At 35.6% G+C, this 22744-nt stretch overlaps 1 protein-coding gene across 1 annotated transcript in view; it reads right to left on the bottom strand.

Annotated features, from left to right (window-relative positions):
• Positions 1-15181: 15181 nt before the first annotated feature.
• Positions 15182-22744, bottom strand: part of LOC104075790 (G protein-coupled receptor kinase 7-like) — an 11633-nt gene continuing 4070 nt past the window's right edge. The window contains exons 2-3 of the mRNA XM_009576423.1: positions 19706-19977; positions 15182-15524 (exon numbers count right to left, since the gene is read on the bottom strand). Coding sequence (XP_009574718.1) covers positions 15182-15524; positions 19706-19977 — 615 coding nt within the window. The remainder of the gene's footprint in view (positions 15525-19705; positions 19978-22744) is intronic.

Consider the following 22744-nt stretch of genomic DNA (forward strand, 5'->3'; position numbering starts at 1 on the left):
GATGGGTTCAAGTTTGGTCTTGAAAGACAGTTTTGCTAATCCAGTAATTAACATGCTGGTTTTGCATAGAATAAAGGATCTTAAATATTTAGAAGCATATTATCATAGTGTTTTTAAAAGAGTCACTATTTTTTAAAACATATTAATTTACTTGTTCACTTCAAACAGACTAGAGCTCAACTGTTATGTTTTTAAAACGCTGGTGGCTTACTTAATGAATGCTTGTGACTCATAAGGCCTATTATTAGTCCTTCTGAGCATACATTAGCTAAAAAAAATTACAGCAAGCCAGCTTTTATGTACTGTTTAGCAGAAAGTTCACTGTATTATATAAACCATTGCCATGTAGTTCTCCTTCAACTGTTGAAAAAATATATTGTAACCTACTTGTTTTGGGTATGTTTCTTTTTACTTCCTAATCCAAATAGTGTGTGTTACATACATACACCTTAGTGATGGTGGCATCAAACTGAAGTTATAAAAATATTTAACCAGCTGGTATAGAGGAACAGCTCTTGACTAATATATTCATCTGAGGTTATTTACTCACTCTTTGTGAATATGTCTGCCACTCCATGAGAACTCCATTCCACCTTCATCTCTCATTAACCACAAATTATATTGAAGATGCTCAGCGTTTTTTCGTGAAGTCCTATATCCATCTGTTCTTGATAGATTCATTCGTAGGGAGTATCCCTATAGTAAGTACAATTGTGGAATGCCCACACAAAGTCACAAGGCTTACAAATTGAGGTAATGTCAACTTTTTATGTTACGCCATCAATCTGTTTATTTATATGATTTTGAAAGAGGAAGTTGGAAAAAAAGAGAACTTTTGAAAATGGAAAATGACAGTCAGCATTTTTTTTCTAGTCTGAATGTGTGGGAATTCCACCATTATTTTTGGTCTGACTTTTTTACAGCATTTTTTGTAAGATTATGCTACCCTTACAGCAAATTATTAAATCATTTTAAACAAAATTGTAACCTCTTTGCAACTAATTTTTGATTTTTAAGTATCTGTGGTTTTGAAAGAGTAGTAGATACACCTTGTAATCTATAATATAGTTTTATAAACAAATAGTATAGGAATAATATAGAAGAGGATCTGAGCTACATAGGATCCATATGCCCATTTCTTTTGATTCTGAAGGCTCCTGCAGGTTTCATTCCCAGTAAATGCTACTGGATTTTAGCAAAAGTGCCACCAAGAAAGATTTTAAGCTATTTTTAAATTGTATTTTCCAATTTGTCTCACAGTTGAACAAGCACATACAACAGGCCTCTCCCTAATCATAATACAATCTAAAAATGTTCACTCTACCTCCTACTGGCAGATACAATCCTTTGAAAAAAACCTATACTTAAACCAGTACATTTAACTGATCTCTATATTCTTTAAGGGGAACAGTGGTTACTACCAGATGATGGTAAAATACAAATTTTTAAATACATAGTGGCTCATGGAACGTTGTTTTCAGATTCATACTGCAGATAAAAACAACAAAAATCCACACTCAAGTGCTCACATAATAGGTAAAACCTAAAAATAGGTCTTCTCCTCATGCTGTTCCCCTGTGCAGGGGAGATACTACCCATACAGGGATGGGATATGTCCCAGACAGGAATGGAATATGTCCCAGACAGGAATGGAATTATTTGAGTAGGAGGAGCACGATTTAGTCCACTGAAAAACTGAAAGAAAACCCTGTCAAAATGTGGTCTGTTATAATCACAGAGCCTGTAAGAAAATAAAATCTTGAACTACAAAAAAACCCTGAGTATTAAAAAATAGGCTGAAATGTTCTACATTCTTTTTATTGCAGTTCTCTGCTGCTGTAATTGTAATGGGTATTTTGTTGTTATAATACCATCAATCGTCATTTTTTATTTATTCGCTAAATTATTTGCTAAATTGTTTGCTAACAGAAGAAAGAGAAGATAATTTATAATAAAAGCCAATTTGCATAGATTTGAGCAAACATAATTGCACATTCTAACATTCAGCCCGAAGACATATTGATTATATCTAAGAGATCTATTTGTTAACAAATCTGGGGCCACAGAAATTGATATTTTTTTTTTTAATAATTCCATAATTCGAAGAAAACAAAGTACTTACAGTCATCCTAAGGAGCAAATCTGGTTGTGATTCCTGGCAGAAATCACAGTGCAGTTTCCCTGTGTGGAAGATGATTTATGAAGCTGATGAAGGACCTGTACTTCATACGTGCTATGAAGACTACTCGTGTGTTCTTAGCATTTAAACATATACTAAGCATAGTTGGTCACTGCATTGAACACACCCATAGTGTTAAAGTAGCTGCTGTAAAGCTACTATCCTTGCACTTCATGTCAAGTTGGACTACTGAAATTTGGCACATAGAAAAAGGTTATTAACAAGGTTACTAAAGGTTATTAACCAATACTTGAGAGGAATGACTGCTCTTGCCCTATGTAACTATAGCAGAAAAATACAGAGTTAATCACATTTAAAACACTGAAGTCACTGAAGAGGAAATGGTTGTTTGCATAGGTTGTTTCAAGGACAGCAGGAAATGAATTCATATTCTTAAGACAACGAATTCTATACAGCAGATTTCTCAAATCCATTATATATTGCCCAAAACAGTGCTCAAATAAATACTACACCAGGAAGTACTAAACATCTGCCTTAAGTTTGACCATGAAATACAATTATATCTGTTCCCCCCCCTTTGGTAATTGTCAAGTGGTTGAGATGATCTCAATGAAAGCAGATTTTTTGTTAGTATCCTAAGTCATTATGTCAATACCCACAGTGAAGTCTAGGTAGGGTAGCTATAACATGTCTTGTAAATGTGCATTCTGTATTTTAAAACATCCTTAGAAGGAGGCTTAATTTCAAATTTTTGTATTAAATTAGGCCCCTTCACTTAATCATTAAGAATTCAAATTACCAGGATACAAACCCAGTTCATCTTACCTACATACGCTGATGTACATATACATACCCTTAAGTAAACTGGGAGACCAATAAGCCACAAGTTGGAAACTCTGTATATTTAGATGGGAGGACGAATTGTTTATGTGGCATGACGAACTGTCAGTAATTATTGTTAAACAGTGTTCCTGAACACAGACCTAAAAAATTCTGGATTTAGGGGAAGCCAGTGGGGATTCAGGTTTTGCCATTAGTGCCATTTCTATAGTGGAAAGACACAAAACCTCATTTGCAATCCTTAGCTGTTAACTTTGAAAAAGTTTGTATCTTTGTGCAAAAGTCATCATTTAATTTTAAGTTCCTGCATTGCATTTATTTACAAAGCTGTGAGTATTCTATTTTTATCATCGTTGTCTCTCGGTTTTAATTACATTTGGGGCAGATTTCTTCTCCTGTGATTAACATGCAGATGGAAAAATAACACTGAAGAGTTAATGATGGGACAAAGATTGTATTTCTTTTACTAATTTGCTTCTGGCTTATGCATAGTATTCTATGTGTATATATTATCTAAATGGTATAGAGAGCGGAGTGGTAGACTACCTTTTCCCTTGTTTCGGTTGCAGCCTTCTGAGGAGGGGAGCTGCCTGGAGAAGCACTGACCTTTCTGGAGAAGCAGCTCTGGAGCAGAGGGTGGGGAGGGCAGGCAGAGGCACAGCAAGCAGGGAATAGCAGGCAGGAAAGCTGAAACAAACAAAAGGGTTTGCCTGCAGCAGGGACAAGGCTCAGAACCAGACCAGAACCAAATAAGCGTGTTTCTATAGGAACCAAATGGGGAGCTGTGTAAATTACGTACAGATTAGGAGGCTGCTGAAAGTTGCCCAAATGGAAGGCAAAATTGAGTAGAGGGATTCATCCTGTAAGGCACACTGAGCAGGAGGTTATTCACAAACTTTTTAATCAGACTCCATTGATAAGCCTCAGCTTTCTCCGTAAAGAACTCTCTTGCTCTTGTTTGCTATTTTGTGTGCCAATACCATCTCGCTTTAGAGATAGGAAGCTTTTGGTTTCTTTCAGCATGTTCACTTTAAAAAAAGACTGAGTAGGTCTACTTCAAAGCCTTGGTGACTCGGGTCTGTCAGCTAAAAGTGATAAATCTGTATATGATACATTGTATGAAAATTATATATATGAATATATAAATATAACAATCAGCTAAAAATGATACGTGAGATGTAGTATTATGATATATATTCCTGACAAGAGTAAATCTAGTTCCTGAAATTAATTTAGCCGTAATTCTTCAGCTGCAGTGTTTTGTTTTCTATTTTAGTATGTCCTCTGTTATTTGAGTTGTTCTTCAACAGCAGTTTAGTAGCAGGAAAAATGCAGCAAGGCTCATTTAAAATCTAAACCCAGGAGATAAATTCCCGACATCGGATGTCTTGAATAGTCAAATATGATCTCCATTGTTAATCATACAGAAACTTTCCCCGTTTTTAATGCTAGAATTGTAAACTCTGAAAAAATTAGAATATCTTAGTTTCTAACTTGGTTTCTGTAATACCAAACAAAGATAAAATTCCATTGTGACATACATCCTCTGCTGTTTCCTAGACATATGATTTCCACTTCTTTTGGGTCAAATCAAACATAATAAAATCAGTTTCTAGAGACAATTAGCTGACTAAGATTCTTATTAATTAAAAAAAAAATCCTTCTTTCATATTACTCACTTTTCTAAGATTGTGTGCAGTTTGAGTCAAGTAGTGCTGGTTCAGTACACTACTTGGTTTGTTTTTAAACAACTTCAGCATAAATCCTTTTGGCATCTAGAAATATGAAGTATTCCTTCACTACAGCTCATGGCTGTTGCTCAAATAAGAAAAGAGGGACTATGTTTTTTCATAAGGGTATGTGCAATCCTAAAGACATTTCCTACTGTACAGTTAAAAATATTTTTTTCTAACTTTGTCTTTCATAAGACTTTTTCCTGCTCTAAAAAGGGTTGATGTTAAGCACAAAGTAAATAAAAACGCTGCTGTCTGAACTTGAAGCAGCAGAATAGCCTTAAAAAATCCTTAGGGTATCATTTAGAATTACACAGATAAGCATCTGTGACCACAGAGACTCTTGTAATAAAAAGATTTAATTGAGTTCTACTGAGCACATATACTGTGCTCTCAAGCTGTTCAAGTGTCTCCTCCTGTGTCTTCCTCCCATTGCTTTGCTTCTTTAATGAAATAAAAGCCCTTTAAGTTGACAAAAACATTTATGTTTTCACTAGAAACAGAAAACTATACAAAACTATACAACTATGCAATAATCTTTAAATCATACATTGAGCAACTGAGAAATTGGTAGGTACACCATCCCTCTAGAGATGAATACACAAAACTTCATTGCCGTTAGCTTAGTATGCACGGTTAAGTTAGATGGTGCAGTGCTAGCTTTATGGCTGTAGGCCACATAAGTGTTTTTCACTTATTGTTGGAAAAGAAATCAATTTCTTCTAAACAGTCCAAATATTTTCATATCATCTAGATGACCCAAAGATATATGTCAAAGTCTAAAACATTATTTCTTCATTCTCTTATTTACCAGTTCTGCTGATAGAAGCATTAATTTCAGTCTGCTAGCTATATAAAGGAAAAAACAAATTGGTAAGAGGATTGTTCTCTTGGTTTACTATAAATTAGAATGTATTTGCAAGGAAAAAAAAAAAGATTCAAACAGCATTTCCTCTCTTGCTATTGTAAAAAAAAAAAAAATCATTGTTCATTTAAAATAATAGCTTTTACAGAATGAGCCTATTTTTTTCCTTACCGGAAGATTGCAGGAACAAAACACAATTAATGCATTTGCTGCCATTCCTGATTAAAATGAAGATTTAAAGCCGTGTATATCCTGTCTTAAACTGATTTTAAAATGTTTATTTTTCAGATAATATCAAGATCATGGTAATTTCAGAACAACAGTTTATAGTCTGGAGCAGTGGCTGTTCCATGGATCTCAGAATAACAAATTAACCCTGTGACCATCCAGACAAAAACTGGAAGATGTTTGCTAATACAGCTCACTAATTACAACTTCCTCCCCTCAAAAGTAACGATTTCCATTATTGTTTTCATTTATAATTCTCAAATTTAAAAGTTTCCCTCTATTTTAGTTCTAAACTAAAGACTAAACAGATACCTGTAGCTGATTAATTCCTCAATTAATTAGCCTTGCATAAATATAATTGGGACAAAAGGCTGAAGGCGTGCGCAGGATTTATGCTCTATTGCTACATAGAAGATAATTTCATCACATACGTCTGCTCTCGGGTTTATTAGCATAATAAAATGAAAAACCTTGATCATATGGTATCCATGGCCAGCCTTTGACTTCAGACTTTACCAAACATCTTAATCTTCATCTTCTCACTGAAAAAAGATCTGCAAAACATCTAAGAATTTGTGCTCCACATCTGCTTAGAGACTGCTCTGAAATAAACACTAAGGATACAGTGTAAACTGCATCATAACTAACTCACCAGTTTTGAGGGAGGCCAAGTTTCAGAACTGATGCATTCAGTTCACTTCAAAGGAGTTCAGTTTCTTAAATTCGGTAAATCTCAACATTAAAAAAAAAAAAACAAAACAGAATTTATGGAATCCTGAAAATCAGGGTCATATTTTATTCAATAGCAAAGGCAGTTAAATAATTTTTGTTCAGTAGGAGATCAACATTTGCAAAGCCAGCAACTTTCATGTACTTAGAGAAAAAAAGTAAAATTTGGTTAGGAACCATCTGAAGACACCCCACACCTGGAACTGTGTGTGTTTTCTGGTCCATATTTAAATTTGAACATGAATCAGTCCCAATGTTAGCTAGAGCAGTTTCTTACAGCATTGCCATTTTGCAGAGCCTGTTTCCTTCACTGCTGTTAGTTTCGCAGATGAAAAGGAGCTGTTTAAGGTGAGGAAACTGTTTGTTGGCAGCAAAATAAACTAGCTTGGTAAGAGATCAGGAGGTTTCAATCTCTTGGCAAGAAATCAAAGTTTCCTTCCTTCCTTTGTTTAAAACACTTGATCCACTATTCTCTGTACAAGGCATACGGAAAATTCTGAAGAGATTATCCATTTCTTTATTCCTTTCCCTGCCTGGAACTGGTGTAATGTAAGAGTCTTTAGAAGGACCGAATATAAGAGTACATATTTGGTTTTAGTTCTCATGGGTAGCAGGTCCTGGATTAGGATTATGAATTAATGAATTATAGGACTTTTCATCCAGCATCTGTCACCACATTTTCAGTCACATCAAAAAGAATATAACATTTTGATTCAGTATTGACATAGAAAGATGGGGACAGAGGCAAAAATGTGTTCACGACAGAGCTGCAGAAATGAGAAAAAACACCTGGCGGGGGAATTCAGGCAAACCAGTATTTGAATATTTATCCATTGCATGATTTAACAGAGAAGAATTCTCATTATGGGATGTCTTATACTAAGACGAAAGCAAGACAAACTACTGATTCTTACGTTGTATCAGACAATGTATCATTATCAGATTATTTTAAGCAGCGTATGAAGTACCCTTACAATGTACAAAGCACATTTTCTAATTTCGTCATCTGTATAGGATGAAAAGATGCAGTTATGCAATACAGCTATAGAACACAGCTGCACACATTTCTTAAAAAAGTGCTGAGAATATTGCTGCTTTTACTATTTATTAAATCAGATATGAGTATCAATAGGTGCATAAATATCTAATAATTACACAACCTTTTCACAGCCTCTCAAAGAGTTCATCCTTTTTAATGCAATACCTTAAACTTTAATTTTTTGTGCAAGTGTGCTCTCACAGGTCACTAGTTTGATGCTAGGTTCCAGATTTCAGCACTCTAATTTCTCACTTTCAGTATGTTAGCTTGGGAAAGCAGAAGTTTACATACTTCTACATAGTGTTGGCAGCACAGCTTAGCTGTCTTAATCAAATATACAGAATTAAGTCTTTGCCTTCACTCTGGGCAGCAAGGTATTTAAATTGGTCTCCTCAAACCTTACTTAGTATTAGGATGAATTTTGTTATTTCTATGTGGATGCTGATTAAAATAGCCTGCACCAGTGATGCAGTTTATTTACAGACATGTACAGTAATTGTACTAAGGAACTGATGTGAGTTAAAATCAGCCCTTCTTTGCTTAAGAAAATATTCCTTAAACTATAGCCTAATTTTCAATATATGTTGATTTCATATTTTTCATCTTTTTGGTCACCAGTCCTACCAGTTAATTGCTGATCTCTCATTACATTTTCAAAGTAGCTCTGTTTTTACCAACTCCATCATGGTTTTGTGGTCAAAAATAGTCTCTTATCTGTTCGCAGAAATGCATTAATATATCAAGTCCTAATCGCGGATAGTATAGAAGTCAGTCTGGAGGAAGGGAGGAAACAGGTACCTTGAAAAGAACAAAGAGAAAAATTTCCTGTATTCATCAGAATAAACTTCTTCGCCTAATGACCATTTTCAAACCAGCTTCATAGTTCTTACATAATTAGGATAGAATAAAGCAGATTTACAAGCCAGATACCGTATTTGAGATTACTATTCTGTCAACTGTCCTTCTGTACAAGTTCAACAAAGAGTTTCCTCCTGTTGTTCATGATATCCTGTTGGTATTATGTTTTGGGAATAGAAGCAAAATTCTTTTTGGCTTGTTTGTAAATCAGGCATCTCTCTCCAGTTTATTACAGAGGAACAGGCTAAATTGGTAATTGGTACCAGTGGTTCTTCTTTATGATCATGATGTTATTACTGATAATGACAAAAATTATCCATACTTCCTACTATGAATTTAATTCCTTCAGAAAAGGAAGTGCACAAACAGGAATGCTTTAGGGACCTCCCTGTTTGGTATTGTTGCAGACATTATCTCACCGGTTCCACTCTGATCATCCCTTTCTGTCAACAAATAGATTTACTGTCACTTGATCTAGAGAAGCAGTTCCTAACAGTTTGACTGAACTGACTCAATGCATCATGCAACATGACTTCTTTTTTCCACTTTCGTATTACTAAAGCCGCTTCTGACTTACATGCTGATGATGCCAGAAGCAAGCTCAAGACCTCAGAAGCAACCACTATGGTGATACGCTCTGCCCTCCTGAGAAGTCCACGATATCGGAACGATTAATCTCTTTGTAGTTCTATCAATGTATTTCCATAGACTGACATGTAACTAAGCACTGCAGGCTAGCAATGTAGTTAAAAGAAAGCTTTCATCACTGTTCAAAAAGTGTTCAGTCAGAATAGCGTATATTACTGTAGGAATGCTTCCAGACAGGATTGTTTAACAACAAAACTGTTCTTACTTGCAGTAGACCTTTTACCGCAGCGATTCAAGTCAGGAGACATGTCTAGCACATCCCATGTCATGCTTGCATGAAGTCTTGCAAAGCAAACATAACTGAACATTCCTGTACAATAGCTGTTTTTTTAAACAGTTACTCCGCAATTGTTAACTGAACTACAAGTTATGACAACTGATATATCCATAGTCATCCCTTTGGCATTCTTTATAAAAACATGAATCACAGAAACATTCACCATGAGGAACTCCCATTATAAGGACATGTATACAGTCTGTCATTCAGCCTTGCTGCATCTTTCCACTCTGTAAAATGTAACTGTCAGAACAACTTGAATGAATCATATAGGCCAACATGTATGTTTAGTAAAGAAGAACTCTGACAAAACACATGTCAAAACTAATTAGTTATGTTTAGCTTCAAGTAATGCTTGTGTGCAGAAGAAAAATGAAAATTTTCTTTCTTCATAAGTCATTCTACCAAACATTGCAATAGCACTGTTAGTGTGCGTTAATCAGAAAACAAAACACTTGGAAGAAATGGCCTACTAACAAAGCTCAGACATTGAAAAGCATGGATAAAGAGCACAAACAGGATAAAATAACTACTGAAACAGATTGTGCTTGCACTTGGTCAACAGGAAAGGGAGGAATTAACCACTGCAGCTGCCCCAAAGTGGTCAGAGGAAAAGGAATAGAACTAACATATCCAGAAGCCCTTTCAAAGAGATTCATGGTTTTTTCCCATGTTTCCCCCTCTGCCCTGAGCCTTTCACCACTTGGAGTAACGCTTGACTGAAATGGTGTTGACAGCTATTCTTTATGGCACCTTTTGTCTGTCCAAGCTCCAGAATTACCATTAAGTTTCCCTGAAAGTTAAAGTGGCTTCATTCAGAATTGTGCCAGCCTTCTGGAGGTGACAGAAGAGGGTACAGATGTAGGGTAAATGTAAGAACAATATACCATGTCATATAAAGGAAATTAACTCAAGAAAATGGTATGAATGGTGCTACCTACAGATGTCACCAGCTGTATTTTCCCATAGATGTAGGTACTTGCATTGTAATAGAGACAGTGACACCCTGCTGTGCTCTTGCTCTTCCTCTTTTCCAGCCAAGAGAAGCCTAAAAGATTTCCACTCCCTTATGAACACTAGGTATTTATTCACATTTTTGCAAATGCAGAGGACTAACTGGTAAGAATTTTATACTAGCTCTGCTCAGTTATATAAATGAAAGTCAGAGAAATACCAAACAATTTTTCCTAAGAAACATTAATCTTTTGGTCTATTTTTTAAATGAAATACTAGATTTAGAGTTACTTGCTGTAATAATTCAATGCCCAATTATAAAAAGTCATATGCTTAATTGAATTTGTTTTCAGTTTCTGTCCATGCATTCCTTAATGTGTCTATGAAGCTCCCTAAGGCTATCATAATGCAACGTTTCAAATGTACTCCCTACGCCAAAATGATCATAGGTGACCTTCACCCATAACATTACAAGTGATAAGTCTCATACTATAAAAAGCCAGTAATTTCTGCAACCCATAGATTTCAAAATTGATGCGTTTGTCACTTGGGAAAAATGTATGCTTTGCTTTTAGCAGAAGTCCCAGAACTGGTAGGATTTTCAGTGTTTCTGTGGTGCTATGAGCCATAGTTGCTAAGATCTTAATTCTTAATTTAAATCCTATCATAGAGAAAAAACACTGCACATAACTAAAATATTTTTTTGCAATTCATTACTGCATAAATCGATTAAAGGAATTTAAATCTTTTGGTATTAAAAATCTAGTGATAAAAAGATACAAATTATTGTCATAGCGTAAAAGAAGCAATTTATATTTTTTAAGGTAAATGACATGAGCATACTTACTTATCTTAATCATAGATGTGGATATTCAGATCAGAAAAATGTTACATATATATCATTAAAAGCTGTAAAAGCAACAATATTTTAAGTACAGCATTATGAGCATTTTATTTCTAAAAAACAATGCTGATACTAGAAGTATATAAAACCATGTATCACTTTATAGCTGCACTGCACAATTACAGGCATCTGCTCTAAATAGAGGTCTCATCTTAGTTTCATTTTGCTTTCTGTATTGACATTTGTTTATGGTTGAAGAAATAACTATCTCAAGTATTATGTTTGCTAAGAGGCTCTTAACATAATGTAAAGTTGCTTCCCTAATACAGATGCTACTCGATAGCCTAGAAATTGCATGGAGGTTCCAATTACTAAATCTATTTCATACTGGAATAGAAAAGTGAACTACTTGCTGCAACACAAGGCGTTTATTGACTAAATGAGCCTTTGCCATGACACAACTGAAGATACACAACTAGAGCTTTAATGCCACTAATAAATAATCTCTGTGAACAATGATTTCATTAGGTTAATACTAAACCTTTTTTTTGTCTCTTTGTGCTCAGTGAAATTGGTGGGGTAATGGTAAGGGTAACAGGGATTGTGTCAAAGAAAATTTGGATTTGAGATACAAGGGAAAGCTTTTCCTTTCATACCCTCTCAGTGCCAGCAGCCTTTCTTCAGTGTTGTCCAGGGTACTTAAAATGATGTTCTTATAAAAACAAGTTTCAAGCCATTACGAATCTCACATTTCAGCCTTCTTCAGTTAAAATTATCAAGTAGTTCTAATAGCAGTACTACGTGAAACAGGGCAGGAAAGACAGCACTGTTAGTATAATCACTGCAGGGTGGCCAGGGCACTCAGTAACGTTTCAGAGATGGCATTTAATGCAATAAAGTTCACAATTTACTTTTTTAGATTAGATTAACACTTGAATGCATCTTATCTGCCTGAAAGAGGCAGGCAAGTGAGACACCACAAAGCTGGCAAAGGAGGAAAAAGAGAGACAGCTAGAAGAAAAAAATAGCAGCTTCAAATTACATCATTTTCTTTTGCCACAAGAACTTACAAAACCCACAAGCTTTTTTTTCCTCCCACAACTTCATCCCTCATTTTCTATCATAAACATCCAATGACTTGGTCAATACTTTTGACTTGGGCCCTGATCTTGCACACTTCCATATAGATTTAAGTTTACTCACATGAGTAGCATTATTGGCTGCAATAAGACAATTCATCAAACGCATAAATCTTTTAGGATCGCTGGCTTTGTTTTGTTAAGGTGAAGCAGGATGTTAAAATAACTTTGTTCCTGAAAGTTTAACAAGGAACTTTACAGTGGCAGGAAGAAGAACCAAGCAATTCACAGATTCCTTAAAAGAAGTTGAAATTAATTTTTAAATGACGCATTGAAAATGCTAACAGAAATACAGAAATAATCTTTGTTCTGCTCTATCTCTTCATAGTGCAAATACAAGTTGTCCACGTTCTGAAATAGAGAATTTTAGAAAATTAAAATTAATAATTTCAAATGAACACATTTTTCTCTGTCATATGCTGTGCCAAACTGTGCATTATCAGACTACTGATATGCTTCTTTGAATGATTCATGGAACACTTAACATTACAATATCTCACTGATATACATCCTGCTGGGATTTATTGACACTATAATATTTCTAAAACTAAATAACCTGATGTTATGTGCATATGATGTCCTGAATTCACAGATCTTAGTATGGCAATACATTTTGAAAAACCCAGACTTGCAACACCGGGTATCATAGGGGATATATGATTCTAACATGACATTAAATTCTGGTTCTGTCTATACATAACCTCTTTCTGTATGGGAACATGTATATACTGAAAAATTAGTTATGCACTAGAAAACCTACAGCCATTTCAAAGTACTGCTTTATGGTTCTGGAGGTTTTGTGAAATGGCATTTCTATGGATTTAAGGTGTACCTATTCAGGACAAAAGTTTGATGCCACTAGCACTAATAGGTCTCTCCTAGCTGTAAAAAGGAGGGTTTTTCTTCTTGTGGTTTTTTTTTTTTTTTTAAATGTATATATAATAAAGTTTTTTGCCTAGGTTTCTTAAATATTTTAGCCTAATACCACTTTGTGAGAGTTTTCTACAGATGGAAGCAATGAGAAATAAAATCACTGGATGTCAGCAGTGGAAGCACTCTCCTAAATCTGTGACAGAACCACATTACTCCTTCTTCTCAACCTTCTCTGCTTTTCACAATCTTTCAGGATCATCCTTCTCAATTAAAAGCCCAAGTCAGAATTCAGCTTATATGGTTTTAAACTATTTGACAGAAGTCTCCCCTCAAAAGGCAGACAATTATATGTTCATAATTCATGAACAGAATTATCCACTAATCCTAAGTAACCCTGTTCTTCATTATCTTCACTTGAAAATTAAGTATATAAAGCACTGGAAAAGCAAATTTAAAAGGAAAAAAAAAGGAACAATTCTTCTTCTACTTAGAACACAATGTATTAGCAATATATTATGTAGATGTGACTAAATCACGTAAAGTATTTAAAACTAAAGAGTTTTTGATTACTGCAATGTTTGGGATGAGCTATTAGATTATAAATAAACACTAAAGCTATGACAGACCCAGCTATAGAAGACATAATTTCTATTGGTTTTCCTCTTTTAAAACAGATGTGTGAGTTCAATCCCAGTGTCTACATAAAAGAAGTCTTTGAGTTCAGTAGGTGGTTTGCCCTATGAAAAATAGGAAATGGGGTATTAGCAGCCTCCAGGACTCCAAGGAATGGAGCAGCTTCAACTTCCACTTTAGTAAATGGAAATTATGGCTAGAAAGATGACAGTAAACAGCATGCAGAATCAGTTTTAGAAGTTGTTGCAAACAACTACCACCTATTTTCTTACCAGAGAAAATCATTAGGATGCATCTCACAAGTAATACGCTTCAGCAGTAGCAAGCATTCACAGAAATGTTTCCAATTAATTCAATTTAGGTTGTCATAAAATTGAAAAATAAAACACATCAATATTTGCATGAGAATCAATGAACATCTGAAGATGGTGTCCACTTGCACACATAACCTTTCCAGCATTACAGCACTTAATAGTAGAATGTATTTTACAACTACTGAATTAAAATTTATATTGCACTGAAATATGTCCTGTAAAAAGCCAGTTACAAATTGCTTTGGTTTATTTATAGCTTAATTTATCACTGAAATACAGAAAAATGATCAGGAAACCTGATAAAAGTTTAAAATTGATTGTCAAAAAGAACTTATAAATACATTTTCTTCATATATGGTATTATCACTTAAAAGAATACGCTTAATAATAATAAATAAATGCTTTATTCAATTAATTTGGTGCAATCTTATCTTCACTCAGTTAAAACCAACTTTGAAAAGAGTTTGATCCTGTCGGTCCTATTTCCTAGTGATATGTAGAGCCTTCTTTTACATTTTATGACAATTTGAACATATTACAAACAAACCATTCAAAAACTAACAGAAATTAAGAAAACTACAGACAGACTGGCTAACCAATAAGATTCCAAGTTTGACATGGTATATGAGCTCCATTATCTAACTGAGAATATTACTTGAAAATTAAAAAATCTTTCCTGAAAACTGTAGAACAAAGAGGAAATGTTAGTAGAAATAACAAGAAAATAGAAAGAAAACCAACAAATGATTGTATTCAAAATGGTAGTCAGTCATTTTCAAAAGGTGTTGCCTCGTCACTCTATCGCTTTTTGTGTTTCAGAATTTCTATCATTCTAAGTTTCTTAGAGTTCTTCATCTTGATAAGTCTCCAATAAAACAAAAATATTATCTCCTTTGCTAGAGCAAAGGAAGATAATATAGTCTGCACAGCTGGTAGTCCTACATAGCCTGTTGATGTCGTATTACACTGATTGGTTCTTCTTAAGCAGATGCACTGGGTTTCTGAAACAGTGTCAGAATTGGAAAGTTCTGAGGTGGTTTCTACTCTTTTTGTTAATGATGTGATATTTATAACAACAAACAAACTCCTGACTTAGCTTCACCTCCATTTGCGTATCCCCCGGAATCTACTCTGTTAGGATCATTCAGTTCTTCAAACAGTCCTGTTTCAATAATTTCTTCCTGCCAGGCTATAGGGACAGCACCTGTCGCAAACTTTTTGAAGAACTTCTTATCTTTGTCATCAAACTCAATTCCTCGTATTTCAGAGAAGTCAGCAATGTCTGCAACATCTTTGGCATAGACAACAGATGGATCTGGCACAAATGGAGGGTCAATAAGGTTTGCCTCTAGCCTGTGGAAATTTATTGTTTTGAAGAAACTATGTTTTCTTGGGTCATCATCTTCATTTCTGCAATAAAGCAAAAGTTTGTTAATCATTATGATGTTTTGCTCTCAGGTGTGTCTTTGTGTTGTATACGTGAGGATATTTTAAAGTAAGGAGAGCTATATACGCATGCACACACAAAATGCAATGCAATTCCTTTTTTCATAACCAAAGAATGCTGCATTGCACAATGCAAGCGAAGCTGAGAAGCAGAAAACATCCTGATCCCAATATTCATTACTCTACCTCTCAGGGTAAATTGGTCTGGGCAAGGTGCCATGCAAGAGTTGCAGTGCTGCTTCTGGCAGCGCACTGAGATACCCATATCCAAAGATACACTTTAGCCGGAACTGAAGATACAACAGGATGGGGAGGAGGAGTACTGGATTTATTGTCCAACAATTGAAGTCCAATGGTTGGCTCTGTATTAACTAGGATAAGAATATCTATTAAATTCTAGACTGGGTATATTGGGTTAATACATCTAGGGATTGACTCTGAGGAACAACAGTCTGAATAGGAAACTGGTGACAAATGACATTTCTGATTTTATCTTAATTCAAAGCAGCTATGCATTTACATGATGAAACTTAGTTATGTTGCTCTAATACAGTCCCAGTTTTAGTGAGTCTGTTCATTCAAATTAACTACTCTTATAAACAAACAAGCAAGAGATTCACAAATTATGACATTAGCATAAGTATGTGTGCCTCTGTCACAAACACAATCCTTTATTAATATTGTTAAAAGTGAATAATAAAATCCAGAGAGAACTAAAATCATTGTAAATACTATTTTAAATATATCTTAAGAAAAACAACTGCAGACCTCAGGGAGAACTGTTGCTGTAAAAGAAACAGTGAATTATTAATTGTTTCACTGTAGACCCATAGAGACACTTATAGGATATGCTGATGATAAGAATAATCTGAGCCTCAAATCTGTGCTCGTTAAAGCATGACCAAAACTGCGCCTCTACTGTCAAGGCATGGAAAATCTGAGTTTTGAATGCTAGTGAAAGGAGAAGCAGGGAGGGCCACTGTATTTTTTACACCTATGCCTTCTTTTTTTTATGTATTTATGGGTGCACTGGTCTTGAAAATGGTAATGTAAGAAAGACAAACTGGTCTGGTTTTTGGCCTCAGAGAATGGTAGTTGCTAACATGTTGGTGTTTTCTTTTCCCACTTCCTTACAAAATCATATACTTAGCGAAGTATAAGCACTCATGTATTTCTAGACAATGTTCCACGAACAAAATGTAATGCAAGCCTTTGGCAAGTCTTTTTATCTTTGTAAATGTGTAGAAGCACCATATAGAAGTAGTAGATTTGTGTGACTCTACAAAATCTTCCTTTTTTTAAGACCTTATACCATGTATACAGAACAGCTCCTCCAGCTTGCTACTACTGCCAGTTCCTCATACGCTGTCCTGCCATGCTTCTAGCCTGCCTTAGTGCTATCCAGGCACAGCTGAGATCAAACTACCAGCTGCCCTTTTTAGCTCCCTTGTTAGAAAATTGTCATTTTGTGCCTCTGCTGCCTGGTTACTCTGAGCAGGTCACGACCAGCCACTAACCACTCCACATCACTACGACCAGGATGCTAAATCACAGCATGAAGAACGATAGATGCTGCTATCCGGGCACGCTGGACAATGAAAAAATGATGTTTTCAACCAAAAAGAACCATATGAACACAATTATGAATGTATAGATTAAGCTAATAGGGATCATGACCTCTGCATATGCATAGTCTTGCAAAATCATCTCCTAACTTAACTAGCTAGTGATAACCAAGCACTTGAGCAGCCCTCGAGCCTGATGTGATTTATTTACCTTCACTGTTAGGTTGAAGTGCATTAGAGTTGCTGTTCAAATTAACTAGTGTCCTGGGCAGATGCACTCACAAAAATTTCACTTTATTTTGCTTTTCCTTTCTGTAACATAAACCAAAAAGCACTAGAAGCTGGTGAAGGCTCCAGAATGGATTGCTGCAGTGTTTCTCCTCCTAATGTATTTTCTGACACCACCAAAACCATTAAAAGTTTAAAAACATAAAGCTACAGGAACGCCATCTACTGGAACCAACTGAGGCATCTTCCAACTAGCTGGAGATGAACTTGAGCTCTGCCTGTGTGAATTGCATGTTTAGGTAACTTAAATAGAAAGAGCAAATGAACTCACCTAAACTCTGTAAATTTTGTATTCCTCCATTTAAAAAAAAAAAAAAAAAAGATTTGGGATTTGAGATGTCAGTCCCAAAAAGCTTAAGTGGAGAAAAAGGGTTACATCTTTCCTGCGTTAGCCAGTGACACTGAGTCTTCAATAAAAGAGTGGAGTATTTTAAAAGGTCAGGTGTACAAAGTAAAGCTGTCCTTGAGCAGCTTTAACTTATGCAACAGGCATTTATGTAGATAACCCAAGGTCTTGTTGTCCTTAGTAGAATTACGGTGCTAATCTTCACATAAGGATGAGCTGTCCTGAATAGTATCGCCCTGTTTAAGAGGTACACGCAGGCTTTTATTCTGTATCATGCCCAAGCACGGTAGACATCCTATCGTTTTCCTTCTTTAAGTACAACACTTAAGAGTAAGAATATCTTAAATAGCAGAAAATTTAAAATAATCTGTGCAATTACCTTTCTGTGTACATTTCTCCCATTGCTGAGAAATAATGTAACAGTAAGCAGACAGAATGATTCTAAATGATTCCCCTGGCAAAAGGAATGTGATTACAGTAAGTGAATAGTCTATTGCTGGTTTTGCTTCAGACTTGCTGAATGAACTTGATCAAGTCATTGAGAACCTCTAAATTTCGTTTTCCCCTACTCTGAAATTTGTTTACTTCACAAAATGCTGTAACGCTAAATGTCTGCAAAGCATGCTGACTGGTAAGGTAGAATGGTTAAATGTTTTTGTATTAAATTTATTTTTAAAATAAGCTTTTTAAACATATTAAAAATAATACAGATTTTGTATCAAACATATTCTCTGTGCTGTTGAAAATATTTTTTTTTTCTGCAGCCTTGCAGAGTTCTTGGGAAAACTCATCAGGCACAAAGAGTAGTTATCTTCATTTAGCACTGGAATAATAAGAATATATGTATTAATGATATATTACCTTTCATTAAAGTTAATTCTTTCAGGCAAATGTGTGACTAACATTTTGCAATGTCCACGTTGTTATGAAATACAAATTTAGAAGACTATCTGTGCATTTTCATTAAGTCCCTGTGTCTATTCTACCTTTAGATTGGAAAAGCACCTGATACACATATTTGTATTCATAGGTGATTTAAATCATGGTGTATTCTAAAGACAGGCACTATCAGTTTCCTATTAGTTTTTTACATTTTGATTATATTTTTATTACTTTTGTCTATATTACAAATGTAGATCCCCAATCTGTCTCACTAGAAATGCACTAAATGATTTATATATACATATATTTACACACACACATGTATCAGAAGGATCAAAGATATTACAAGTTAAATATTAAAACGCTTTGCTTTCCAATTCTCTTCTTATTGAACAGTTACTTGAAATTGCTAAGTCAGGGACACATCCATCAGTTTTCATCAACCCAAAGCCACCCCTGAAGTCCCAAAAAATGTTTTGCTTTGTGCCCAATATTCTTTTCCTCCCTTTTCTCCCTGGGATGAGTCAGGAAGATTAGAACCTTTACAAGATTTTTTAAAGCACTTGAGTAAAGCAGAGGGGTTAAGGTCTCTTCAGTAAGAAGCCAATGACGCAGCCTTGCAAGTTAGATATCTGCAGGGAAAAGAATTCACATTGCAGATTTGGATTTTTGCCCACATCATTCCAGTAAGTGATACAGCCTAAGAGTCTGCATTCAGTCTGCATTAGCACAGATGCAGGTATCTACTTCAATACCCTTTATCTTTAGGAAAGCAAATGCAAGAGAAATGGGCTGATCCCTTCTCCCAAAACTATATAGAGTCTAACCCCACAAAATACCAAGAGTAGTCTGGGGTGAGGATGGACAATCACACTATTGCAACAGAATTCCTTATTTCCGTATTATCTTCGAAACTTTCCACCTCTCTCTTCCTAGAAGTGAAATGGAAAATTCAGTACTCTGTAGAAAGTCAAGATCTAACCTCAGTTTGTGTAATATGTAAAATAATAATATTGTTTGCAGCTTTAATCTGGCTTTTACTGAGTTTGAGAAGTAAGGCATACCTGCTTCCTAAACGATTCTCTGTTTTCTTAGCCAAGAACAGTCGGCAAATATCTTTCGCTTCCTCTGTAAAGTTGGCATGTTCAAATTTCACCTCATCTTCCAGAGTTCTTCTTTTAACCTCATCCTTACCGACCTTTTCTTTGAAATCCTTGAATGGTGTTCGCCCAGCAACCATCTCATAAATGCTACACCCCATAGCAAACCAGTCCACAGGATAGCTGTAATCTTCTTCCTTCAGGATTTCCGGAGCCATATAACCATTTGTCCCAGCCTATTGCAAACATACAGACAGATTTACTATACAATGTCAGTAATGAAATGCATATAATTAAACAGACTAGTCTATATTTTTTCCAAAATATTAGTAATACAATTGATATATTTTGTATCTAGAAACTGTGTATAATTGATATCTTTTTTTATCTACAAACTCTGAGGTGTAACTCTGTTTTAGCACATGGACTATTTCTGTCTTTAAATATCATATGGGAAAACTATCTTAAATATGCTCTTCAAAGGTGAAATGTCTGTGCAATTTCTATCTAAAAGTGGTTTCTTTTTAAATTAATGTTTAGCTTGCTTTCTTCTTCCATACTATTTTTTTTCCTGTTGAAGATAGTGTTGTTAGCTTTGTCCTGTAAACACAACTAGCAATCAATTTGAAAAGATTAAAAAAAGACAAAAATAAGACAAACAATCACCGATTCCCTCCCTGTTCAGTGGTTATAACTGGTCGAACACAGGGCACATGCTGCCAATGAGAAAATTCTCATCAAGCCAGTAGCTGAGCAGCATGAGGAGGTTCTCACCTGCACTCCCTGTTGGTTTCTGGAAGGAAGTACTACCATCAAGGGCCAAGAAAACTCTTAAAACCATTGTAAGAAAGTAAACCTATGAAAATTATAATTAGTAAATTACATGCATTCAGGTGAAGAACGAGCTTATATTTCCTAACTGAAAAAAGCTCTCTGAATAAAGACTACTACTATATACAGCACTAAGGGACCCTTCTCCCAAGAGACGTGACTGCTCTTTGAGAGGGGAGTCTGCCTGCTGCCTTCCCAGACCAGGCCTGGGGGACACACTGCACAGTGTTCAAAACAGCTCCTGCTCTCTAGGGAGCTGATTTACCTGGGGGGGAAGAGAGGAGGTCGACCTCTCTATATGCTTTCTGCTGCACTGTTATATGACTGAAGATGTGAGATTCCAATTGAAACAGCATTCCCTCAGCTGACCCAAAATTTCCTGTGACACCTGATGCTATAGCTTATTATATATTTACCAGATTCAGCTAACAGTGATAACTATGTCAGAAGTTGCTTGAACCTCTTTTATATCTTTTCGAAATACTGGGACTGATGAGTTAGTAGTATTACCATCTAAAATGAAAAATTATGTTTGTGCAAAATCCCACTAAAGGTCATTCAAGATGGTCATCGTTACCAGAACACCAGTAGTGAGAGATTCACTCCAAAGCAAAACAGTTAGAAAAAGGTAACTAAAACTAGAGCTCATTTGGGCAAATTATATTTGTAAAAAGCACAGTTCAACAGACGAATTTTATTTTATGGGGCTTGGGTAACTCCTCTAATTTTTGCAACTTTGGGCACAGACTTTCTGAGTCAGGTCTCCCTACAAACTTTAGCTCATGTCACTACACATTATGGCATATACTCTACTGTAAACAATGTGTGCAAGAGGGAACATCTTGGCATCAATTACAACATAAGCCCAATGGACAGAAACTTAAATCCAGTTTGTTTTCCCTCTTTGTATTTTTTTTTACTTTTAGGGATACAGAGCAAAATCCTCCATTTGGTTGAAAAACAGAAATGAGATGAGAAGAACAAAAATATCAGCCAGGTTGAAAGCAAAAGAAAAGGCTAAAAGCGAACTGTTGCCTCCCTCACTAAAACCACAAAAGCACAGAGGAGCCATATGGGCATTGCAGCAGCTGACATCACTCCACAGGTAATTTGTTTGCATTGAATTTCTCTAAGTAAAAGTTAATATTGAGAGACACCCTGACAGTATTACATTTTATGTAAGATTACTGCTCCATTCAGAAAGGGGGACAAGTGCTCAATTACGGACCACAGAGCCCAGATCCATCTGGCCTCAGAAGATCATGAAGGGAGAGGAGTGGTTGAAAGCAGTAGAGAAAGTTTGGTACAAAAGGATGCTAAGAGCATCCTTGCTCATTGCAGGTTACTGAACACAGACACTAAATAGGCTTCCCCCCCCCCGCTTCTGGGAAGCAAGAAACATTCTTATTTTTACTGAGATGAAGCTGGGGCACTAATGCCTTGAAGAACTGATGAGTCATGTCATCATCAAAATGTACCCCAACAGCACAGTATGGTCTTTCTCATAAGACATTCCTTTGCTGCAACTTAGCATCATCATATGGGGACTGGATAAATCTGACATGGAAAAATCAGAATTCTGTGATCATAAATGTGTCTCAAGGCAGCTCCTTTCAGACTGCCTCTCTTTCCTTCCACTTGTGTTCTTTCTTCCATAGTTGTTTTTTCAAAAGAAATAGTTGCCAAGTAGCTTCAGTCTCTTCCATGTGCATTTTCCACATAACCTTCAGTGAGTCACACCATACAGAAGAACACTCTGCTTTGACATAGTACTCAATGTTTCTCAAGAACAGAGAAAGCAAGACCGTAACACCGCAGACCAAAAAGACTGCATGACCACAATTTAATAGAAAATAAAGATGGACCAACAACAGCTTCCCTTCAGACTGAAGTGAAAGAATGTGGATGGGGTTACTGTGAACAAGAATTAAATTTCAAAATTCTAAATTGGTAGCACTGAAATCTTTTGAGCTGTTATTGAGCTGATCCAGCTCAATCTGAGAGAAGTCTAGAAACATATATTGTTCCTCTGATATGTCAAACCATTCCAATTCAGAATTTTATGAGAGCTGTTTTTCTCATGGAATTTCATCAAAACTTGAACCTAATCTTAAAAAAATCTCTCCCAATCCTGAAGCTTTCCTACAACTCATAATGAAGTAACAGGCTGAG

Source organism: Fulmarus glacialis, unplaced genomic scaffold, assembly GCF_000690835.1.
Source record: "Fulmarus glacialis isolate BGI_N327 unplaced genomic scaffold, ASM69083v1 scaffold46034, whole genome shotgun sequence".
NCBI lineage: Eukaryota > Metazoa > Chordata > Aves > Procellariiformes > Procellariidae > Fulmarus > Fulmarus glacialis.